General features: G+C 46.5%; 1 protein-coding gene across 3 annotated transcripts in view; it reads right to left on the bottom strand.

Moving 5' to 3' along the window:
* Positions 1–9,877, bottom strand: part of Trmu (tRNA 5-methylaminomethyl-2-thiouridylate methyltransferase) — an 18,970-nt gene extending 9,093 nt beyond the window's left edge. For 2 of the 3 annotated variants that reach the window (XM_029469795.1, XM_029469793.1), the window contains exons 1-3: positions 9,745–9,872; positions 6,108–6,273; positions 3,752–3,858 (exon numbers count right to left, since the gene is read on the bottom strand). In XM_029469795.1, coding sequence (XP_029325655.1) covers positions 3,752–3,858; positions 6,108–6,273; positions 9,745–9,826 — 355 coding nt within the window. In that variant the 5' untranslated portion in view covers positions 9,827–9,872. Of the gene's footprint in view, positions 1–3,751; positions 3,859–6,107; positions 6,274–9,744 lie in introns of all 3 variants that reach the window. The other variant, XM_021183117.1, reaches the window with a different exon arrangement.
* Positions 9,878–10,628: the final 751 nt, after the last annotated feature.

The raw sequence follows: 10,628 nt of genomic DNA, 5'->3' as shown, positions 1-10,628 counted from the left end.
AAAAAAAAAAAAAAGATAAATTAAAAAAAAAAGAGCCTTTCCAAAGTCAGACTCAATCCTTTTACTCAGTCTTGTCTTATGCACATAAAGATTTAAATATAAAAAGTTATGTTTTTACAACCCTAAGGAAAAACTGAAAACCAAAATACTCAACAGCAGGAGGACATAGGATGACTCCTGATGCTGCAGCCTGGTGGGAATGGTGCTTACAGAGCACTGACTGATAAGAGATAACCTGCGGTGAGCTTGCCGGAGCACCGGTGGTTCTCTCTGGAAGGCAGCCGACTGGGCAGAGCGTCAGCGGGGGCAAGTCTTGGTTTTGCCACTGTAAACATTGCTTGGTATTAATAATATTTACTCTTTGATTCTTAGTTGTACTGGGGCCAGAAGCCAATGGCTTCCCAGGAATTATCACCTTTTTCTCTTTTTCTTAATGGGAGAGCTCTCCAGGTAAGCTGGGTAACTCTTCGTGAATCAGAGAGGAAGGAAAGGAAAAGAATTCAAATCCTTTACACAGGCAAACTTGTATAGACACATATACATTCAGACACCCACACTCTAGCCAGGCCCAACCTTCTGTCTCAATCAACTCCACAGTGTTTATGCATGCTTACATAATACACATTTACATACATACATACATACATACAGACAGACAGACAGACAGACATATGTATCTGGATGGATGGGAGGGGCAGAGCTCCCCAAGCCACCACACCATCCTCTTCCTTCTCCTCCTCCTCCTCCTTTTATTTTTTAACGTTTATTTATTTATTTATTGTATGCATATGAGTACACTGTAGCTGTCTTCAGACACACCAGAAGAGGGCATCAATTCCATTACAGATAGTTGTGAGCCACCATGTGGTTTCTGGGATTTGAACTCAAGACCTCTGGAAGAGCAGCCAGTGCTCTTAACCACTGAACCATCTCTTCAGCCGGACACCATCTTTCTTTTCCCTGGCCTATTAGACAAAAGTTCTTTAGAAAATTACTTCATCGGTAAAATGTTACACAAAATGGGAGTTATAGAAGGATGTTGGTATTGAGTTCAAAGTAGTATTTCATTCTCCTTATATGCTCATTGTAAGTTACAAGCAACAGTTTCATATGGCCTTCCCTTATCGTCCACACCCGTGCTTCATCCTTGAACACAAACCTGTCCCATGTCTATATCTCTTCTTAATGTAATTATTGTATTTCTTATCATGCAGCCTTTACTATTATGAGGAACAGACACATTCTACTCTTGATTCTAATTTGATTTTATTACATCTTTCAAGCAAAATAACTAGAACCATCTCTTTTTTTATGATTTATTTATTATATGTAAGTACACTGTAACTGTCTTCAGACACTCAGATCTTGTTATGGATGGTTGTAAGCCACCATGTGGTTGCTGGGATTTGAACTCAGGACCTTCGGAAGAGCAATTGGTGCTCTTAACCGCTGAGCCATCTCACCAGCCCAAGAACCATCTCTCTCTCTCTCTTTTTTTTTTTAATGCTGGGATGCGTGTGCCACCACTGCCCAGCTATTTTTTTTTTTTTTAAGATTTATTTATTTAAGTATCTGAGTACAGAAGAGGGCATCAGATCACATTACAGATGGTTGTGAGGTACCATGTGGTTGCTGAGAATTGAACTCAGGACCTCTGGAAAAGCAGTTAGTGCTCTTAACCTCTGAGCCATCTCTCCAGCCCCCAGATCCATCTCTTAAAACTTTCTTCCTCAGATTATTTGAATCAGATCAGGAATTCTATAAAATCATTAATTCATTTAAACAGCATTAATTCCTACTAATTCATCTCTATGTTCATCTGCAGGAAATCTGCTCAGTGGGGCAGGCTAATGGCCAGGGATTACTATATTAGTTTAATAATAACAGGAAAGGCATAGCAGCTGCAAGAAGCAATCCTGAGATGAAGTCTCTTTGGGTCCTTGCCTCATAGAGCTCACCCATTGCAGACCATGCGAAAACCATGGGCCACCTCCAAGAAGGCCACCTGCTAGCCTTAGCCTATCCTAGATGGCTCCTGACAGACACCCAGGCTTACTCCTTTGATTCTGGTGTGAAACCATAGAAACGCTGCCCCTCTGTCTTCACTGTCAGTAACTTTTGGTAAGTGTGCACTATTTTATCATATGGAAGGACCACTCAATATACATAATCTCTCCTGTGCCCTGTGAGTCCAGGTGTCCACTGCAGGAGGTTGACTCAGACCTCAGCACCTGGATTGCTCAGCTATGCCAGGAGCCTTGAATTAGCGCTGATGCAAAGCACTCAACTAGGGCCTTCAGGACACAAAACTGCGTCTTCTCACAGAACATTTCCTTAAGGACCATCAGCTACACTATAAAAAGTGTGGGTTCTTCTAAGAGAAACCATACTTCCTCAGAAGCCTAGGCTTCAGATGTTTGACTCTCAGGTGGGTTCTAGTGCGGGCTTCAAACCCAGAATAGGGACCCAGAGAGACAGGGAGGTGCTGCAACAGGGAACCGGGTAGCATGTGACACAGATTACACCTAGGGCCACTTCATATCATAACCTGGTTGAACCTCAACACAAATGCATTTAAGAGTCTAGGTGTCATTGAAAATATAAATAAGGGCTGGTGAGATGGCTCAGTGGGTAAGAGCACCCGACTGCTCTTCCGAAGGTCCAGAGTTCAAATCCCAGCAACCACATGGTGGCTCACAACCATCCGTAACGAGATCTGGCGCCCTCTTCTGGAGTATCTGAAGACAGCTACAGTGTACTTACATATAATAAATAAATAATAAATCTTTAAAAAAAAATATATATATATATAAATAAATAAAATATTAAAAAAGGGAGGGGGCTAGGTGTCCTAGACTCCTGTGGCCACACTCTAGATGGCACCAACCCTCAGTTTAAGCAGTATTCTCTTTGACAGTGTGGTGAAATGACACACAAGCTCTTGGGTCTTGACCTGCTGCTCTGTGAGTAGTCAGCTGACTTCCATCTTGTGCTCTTCTGGCTGTGGCTAGGACGGCCTGCTGGCTTGCCCAGGTGCCTGCTTGCCTGCCTTCTGTCCCTCCCTCTTTCCTTCTTTCACTGGGGCAGGGTTTCACTCTATGGGCCAGGAGTGCTTAGACTTTACTATGAAGCTTGGCTGGCCTCAAACACACAGCAGTCCTGCCTCAGCCTCACCACTACTAGGATTGCAAGTGTGTGCTATCACTTTCTGTCTGGCAAACACGCCCCACGGTTCAGCTGACACAGGTGACCTGCAGGCTTCCACTCCTGCCGTTTCTGATGAGCCTTCCCGAGTCACTGCTGACTTGGATCTGAGTCCTACTTCCTGACGGTTCTCTGCTTAGGCTACTGCCACCATTTAGCCTTCAGGTCAATGGCCAAACACACCAACCATCTCTCAGATGTCCCTGCCCATGGTGGAGGGCACCTCTTTTTTTTTTTTTTTTGGTGGTTTCTCGAGACAGGGTTTCTCTGTGTAGCTCTGGCTGTCCTGGAACTCACTTTGTAGACCAGGCTGGCCTTGAACTCAGAAATCCACCTGCCTCTGCCTCCCGGAGTGCTGGGATTAAAGGTGTGCACCACCACGCCTGTCAAGGGCACCTCTCTTAATGTTCACGCTGAACTAGAAAGTCTCTCTTCTTCAGTAAGTACTTCATTCTGAAAAACAAAACTGTCTACAAGGTTCTGGCTTCTGGCTGTGTCTGAATGTGTGTGATTTTATCAAGCGAATGAAGAAATGGCAATTCCTTACCGAGATTGTCCACAGCATAATGATAAAAGCAACTGAACTTGATATGCTTATTGCAGTTGATGTCGGGGTTTGGAGTCCTTCCTTTCTCATACTCGTTCAAAAAGTCACTGGAACAAAAGGAAAACCCTCAGGTCTAAGTGATACACTCCTTAAAAACAAGTGAGTTAAGATGCTCATTTAATGTCAAATCTCTACTATTCCAAAACTGTACTCTGAGGCCACATGAGCGCTTCATTATCAAACCATTTTCCTAGTAGGTCAACTGGCTTCTTAGAACTCACATGCCTCAATGAGAACGGCCCCCATAGTCTCAGATATTTGAATACTGGGTCTCTTTGAGGGTATGTATATGCTTGGCCCAGGGAGTGGCATTATTAGAAGGCGTGGCCCTGCTGGAGTGGGTGTGTCACTGTGGGTATGGGGTATAAGACCCTTATCCTAGCTGACTGGAAGCCAGTATTCTGCTGGTAGCCTTCAAATGAAGATGTAGAACTCTCAGCTCCTCCTGCACCATGCCTGCCTGGATGCTGCCATGTTCCTGCCTTGATGATACTGGACTGAACCTGTAAGCCAGCCCTAATTAAATGTTGTCCTTATAAGACTTGCCTTTGTTATGGTGTCTGCTCACAGCAGTAAAACCCTAAGACAGTCCCCAATTGATAGTCTATTTGTGCAGGCTTGGGAGGTGTGGCCTTGCTGGAGGAAGTGTGTCATAAGCCACATGCTGTTCCCACTTCACTCTCTCTGCTGCTGTTCTTGCTGCTATGATGGACTTTTTTTCCCCTAAGATTTATTTATTTATTTTATGTATATAAGTACACCATTGCTCTCTTCAGGCACACCAGAAGAGGGCATCAGATACCATTGCAGATGGTTTTGAGCTACCATGTGGTTGCTGGGAATTGAACTCATGACCTCTGGAAGAACAGTCAGTGCTCTTAACTGCTGAGCCATCTCTCCAGCCCCATGATGGATTTTTATCTCCCCTGGAAAAAACTATTAGTTGGCTTGGTCACAGTGTTTTGTCACAGCCACAGAAAATACCCAAAACACTTGTAAATAGACAGGCACTGTTCTAGAAGCTTGTATGACTTCAAACCCATTTCAATAATGTTTTTGGCAGGTATTGGTATTATTCTTAATTTAAAGATAAGAGAACTGAGACTTAGAAAAAGCAAATAAATTGTCCAAGGTCTTCTAAGTGTCGAAGTTGAGACTGAGGCCTATTTAGACAAGGGTAGCCCACAGTGAGCATGGCCTGCTGTCTCTGACACATGCAAGGGCTTCCAAGCATTGTCAGGGTTCACCAGAAACTAGCCCTGAATGTCTTTCTCCACAGGAGTAAGTGGCCATTCCTGAGCTGGATGAGGGGGCGTTCTCCTCGCTCACCACTGCTCTCATAACTCACAGAACAGCCGGTATTCAAGCCCTACCTAAAGCTGCTCAGGCCCCTCCTTCTTGAGGCTGCCAGACCACACTCCATGTCACACCATGCTCCCTCTTCTCAACCCAGGGCATGTCCTCTACCATCAACACCTCTGGTAAAGAGCCTATCACCCAACTAGACAGCCAGTTCCTATAAAACAGGGCCATGTGTACTCTCAGATGTTGCATATAATAAACATTGCAGTGTTTGACTTGATGAAAGTTTTACTGGCTATTTCTTGTTTTTAAACGGCCAGGGCAGTGCCTCACAAAACTCTTACCTTGTTTTCTACTGCTGTAATAAGGACCATGGCCAGGAGCAACTAGGGAAGGAAAGGGTTTATTTGGCTTATATGTCCTGATCACAGCCTATCTTTATGGGGAGTCAGGACAGGATATCAAGCAGGGCAGGAGCCAGAGGCAGACGCTGATGCAGAGGCCATGGATGGGTGCTGCTTACTGGCTTGCTCAGCCTGCTTTCTTATTCAGCCCGAGACCCCCTGCCCTTTGGTGGGCTGTGTCCTCCCACATCTATTGTTAATCAATAGAACAGCCCACAGACTCATTGAAACTCCCTCTCCTCACATTACCCTGGCTTTTGTCAAATTGAACATCCCAACAGATGAACATCCCAAACTCTCTTACATGTGGTGTATGGGGACTGACTGACACTCATCTCCCAGCACCCTCTGGGGGAGGTCTCGGCCTTCACTCCTCAAGCCATGGTTCAGAAAAGCAGTAGCGAAACCTCTGACAGGTGGGAACTATCCCAAGAAAGAGTGTGAGGTTGCTGTCGGCCAGGTCCCCGGTGCCCCAACTTCAGCACAGTCTTGGCCACCTCTGTGGAGAAGCACTGACTATTTCCAACCACCCTCCCTTGGAAAAGCTTCACAGCACAATACACGCTGCCTGTGCAATGGCCTGCACTCACCTGAACACATCATTCCAATACTCCTTCACATAGGACACCTGGTGGAAAGGGATGTCTAAGATCTGACAAACTTTATACGCATCTTCACAGTCCTTGTCAGCAGCACAAACGCCCTGCTCATCCAGCGAGTCCCAGTTCTTCATAAATACCCCTGTCACCTGGTAACCTGAAGAGAGAAGTTAGGGTTAAAAAGCAGGGACTTCTGTGTTCTAGGCAGTTCTGACACATCACACATTCCCAACCCCCAGTGTCTCTGTATATTTTGAATGGCAGTCCAAGGCTATCATGTGGCCTAGGGCCTCGCTTACATTTTAGTGTAATACCTGCGGCCACTTCTTCCCTTTAGCCCTCGTCGCACTGGTACTGGTAAGGCCCCCACCTTCTAGTACATTGTGTATTGAAGTTGTGTCCCCAAAGTGAAAACGAGTTTTCTCCCATATGTATTTCTCTACACATGTGTCAATACAATTTGTAACACACTGCACGGGTCTATCAGATATATGCTGAATGACTGAATGGTGAACAGAAACTCAGATCCCAATGCAAATACAAGCTACCAGCCAGCCAGATGTGGTAGCACATACCTGTGATTCCAGTATTTGGGAGGCTAGGGCAGGAAGGTACTGAGTTTGAAGCTAATCCCAAGCTACATATCAAGATTCTATTTTGTTTTTTTTTGTTTGTTTGTTTGTTTGGTTGGTTGGTTTTTTTTTTTTGTTTTGTTTTGTTTTTAAAAAGATCAGGGCTGGAGAGATATCTCTGTGTTTAAGAGCACTTGCTGATTCTCCAGCAGACTCAGGTTCAATTTCCAGTACCCACGTGGCAGGTCACAGCCACCTGTAACTCCAGTTCCAGGAGATCTGTACCTTCTTAAAACCAGGTATTCACATGGTGCACAGACATACATGTGGGCAAAACATCCATACAAACAGAATTTAAAATATTTTTAAGATAATCACTGTTCAGTTATTTTTAAAGTGAACTCATTTTAAAAGCTATCCAATTATTAAGACTTTTACATTCTAAGTCATCAAATTAAAGACAATTAAATTATTGGAATTAGGGGCTGGAAAGATGGCTCAGTGGGTAAGAGCACCCGACTGCTCTTCCGAAGGTCCAGAGTTCAAATCCCAGCAACCACATGGTGGCTCACAACCATCCGTAATGAGATCTGGCGCCCTCTTCTGGAGTGTCTGAAGACAGCTACAGTGTACTTACATATAATAAATAAATAAATCTTTAAAAAAAAATTATTGGAATTAAAAAAAAATATTGGAATTTTATCACCCAGAGGGTGTACCTCCAGGGGAAAGCCCATACTTAGCATGGGTGAAGCCCTGGATTCAATTCTCAGCACCAAACATTTAAATGAAGGCGTTGGCTATCCGTAGGGCTCTATCATCCACATGATTTATGATCTATCTTCTCTACTGTGACAAATACCCAACCAAATATCACATAGGTCAGCACTGGCCCTCCAGTGTCTCAGAAAACTCACTGTTGTTCACCTTGCATCAAAACCCTGTTTCTCCCTCCGAATAAGCTGAATGTAAGGAAAGACAGGGAACTGTATTAAAAGCTTTAAGTGTTTGATTACTGCCCCCTCCTCCAAAAAATTCCAGGGATTTTGCTGACAAACCTTTACCAAATAAAATACCACACTCAGGGGTCTGGAGAGATGGCTCAGCAGTTAAGAGCACTGACTGCTCTTCCAGAGTCCTGAATTCAATTCCCAGCAACCACATGGTGGCTCACAACCACCTGTAATGGGATTCAATGCCCTCTTCTGGTGTGTCTGAAGACAGCTACAGTGTACTCATATAAAAAAAATTAAAATTCTTAAAAAAAAAACCACACTCATTAAAATCCCACACAGCCTGGTATGGGATGAGGCCCTCTTTTGTGTCTGGAGGCACCTGACTCTGCTCTACTGTAGAGATTAACCATGCTGGGCTCAGCTCTTGAGCTAGTCTTACACGTAACTTACTAATGCAGAGATGGCATAATACAATCCTGTGTCCCGAGAGCTAATACAATGCCCCCCCGGGGCATAAGGAGAGCCAAACCCCTACAAGCTTGTAGCATGAACTAACTCTACGCAGAGCTCTAGAACCCCACCATTCCCAAGCTACATCTGCCTGGTCAATTGTCTCACAGAGGGACAAGACCCACATGCATGGAGCCAGGCACTCAAGGAGTGGTCAACTTTCTACGGATTGCAGTATGGGACATCACCTCTAAGAGCCCTCGATGCCGAAATGAGAGGATGGTTTTCTTTCCTCTGATACCGTCCATCAATTTCTTTCATGGAAAAAAAAAAAAAATCCAAGGAAGGGTAAAAGTAAGATGTAGCAGCCTGAGGGGAGAGAGCCTTTGTTTTGGCTAGGTTCCCACTGTTCTGATAAACACCACGACCAACAGCTTCTGAGAGAGGAAAGGGTTTCTTTGGCCCTAAAGGTCACAGTCTACCATCAGGGGAAGCTGGGGCAGGAACTCAGGTCAGGACCCTGAAGGCAGAATTGAATCATAGGTTCTAAGAGAACACTGCTTATGGGCTTGTTTCTTTGGCCTGCTCAGCCTGTTTTCTTATACAACCTAGAACCACCTGCCCAGAGACAGCATTACTCCTAATGGGACGAGGCTTCCTACACCAATTATTAAAAGAAGGCCCCACTGACTAGCCTACAGGCCAGGGTGATGACAGTTTCTCAGCTGAGGTTCCCTCCTACCAGAGGACCCTAACATGTCACATAGTTTTAATGTGACATAAAAACTAGGCAGCAGTTGATCTCCCTTTAGTAGTAAAAGATAAATCTGTAAGAACGATGCCAACCTTTGCCACTTCCCAAAGCATCTAGTTACACAGTTCTCATTGGAAACCTTCAAAGATTCACACTGCCTACTCAACATTACCCCAAATTCCTTAATACCGCGTTAGCTTCAGTAACAGGATTAACCCCACTACATCCTATTCTGGCCGGCACTCTCTCCTCTGCCTCCTGCCTGTGTTACTGCAGCCAGTTCTTTGTAGAGAAATGCTTCCCTCTTCCTTTCTCACCATAGTACACACCTGTATCCTGTGGCTCTTTTACTCTGTCATAACAGCTGTGATTATAAAAGAATCGCTCCTGCTTTCCGATATATCTCACATTTTATGGCTAACCCTTTCAATACATACTGTGCCATTTAATCATTCCAGTCATCCCATATTACGGGTCATCCCATTTTACTGGGGGGTGCTTAGTTAAACTTGCCCAAGCCCAGGCTCCTGGCCCGCGCCTCTGCACCCCGCGTGCCCCGGGGAAGATGATCCACGGTTGAGGGAGACTCCATTAAAAGCCGCCAGGTGAATGCGGAGAGGTTGACACAAGGTGGGGCCACACAGCAGGAGGAATTTACACCGGTCGTTGGAATCAGATCCGAACCCTAAGGACCCATGGGGCTACATCTACAAGTCAGGGAGAACTGGTAGCTGTTCGGAGTGAAGTTTATCATCCAACGAAGGAGAACAGTGGAGTGATTTTGTCATTAGAGTTGGCGGTGTCCTCGCCTGGAGGCCCGCGGAGTCTGCAAGAGGCCAGGCCTCAGACCTGGAGGAGCCCAAGCTCCTGTCCCCAGTGAGGAACCCTGGCCTCACCTCTCCGCCGCAACAGCAGCGCCGCCACCGCGCTGTCCACACCGCCAGACAGGGCGCACACGACGTGCCGCAGCGCCGACATTAGGCTACACCGCGAGCTTTCTGGCTGCGTCCACGCTACGCCGGAAGTCCCAGCCTCCGGGGGGCCGGGGGAGGCGTCCTCACTCTTCACCCTGCCGGAAACGTGCTCCGCTCACCCAGTGTTCTGCCGGCTTTTGGGTTCCGCGCGGCGGATCGGCCGAGGAGCACTAGGTGGCGGCGTGTCCCAGATAGGCCAGCGATGTGTTGGTCCGGTCGGGCTTCTTAGCCACCACTCGCTGCCCTTGCGACTTTTTCTTCTGTGCTCAGCTGGCGCTCCTGGGTCAGCTGCACCAGGAACAGCCTCCGCTCGGGCTTGAGGTCTCAAAGGCGTTCCTGGGCACACACAAGGACGAGATGCTGTGTCGGCCGCTGGCTCCTCTTGTTTACCCGCTGGAGGGACAGGGCTGTCAACACGTTCTCATTGGATTCATGACAAACTAGATGTCCCAAGAGGGTTCTCCTGGTGCAAATGCCTGAGGCTGCTGCGGGCCTGGCGGGTGCAGAGCCCAGTAGAGGACAAAGCATAGTGGACAGTAAGGCTTTGCTAGCGGCTCAGTCAACGCGTTGGAGTAGGGGATGGGAGCGTAGTTAACCAGACCCAGCTGGGAAGGATGGGCCACAGAAGACTGGGAGCGTTTGGAGTCGCACCTGTTCATCCTGGTGCCTGTGACCATAGATACACCATGATTTAAGAGTGTGTGTTTTGCCGGGCGTGGTGGCGCACGCCTTTAATCCCAGCACTCGGGAGGCAGAGGCAGGCAGATTTCTGAGTTCGAGGCCAGCCTGGTCTACAAAGTGAGTTC

The sequence above is a fragment of the Mus caroli genome, chromosome 15 (assembly GCF_900094665.2).
Source record: "Mus caroli chromosome 15, CAROLI_EIJ_v1.1, whole genome shotgun sequence".
In the NCBI taxonomy this organism is placed as follows: domain Eukaryota; kingdom Metazoa; phylum Chordata; class Mammalia; order Rodentia; family Muridae; genus Mus; species Mus caroli.
This window is presented reverse-complemented; position numbering and strand designations above follow the sequence as displayed.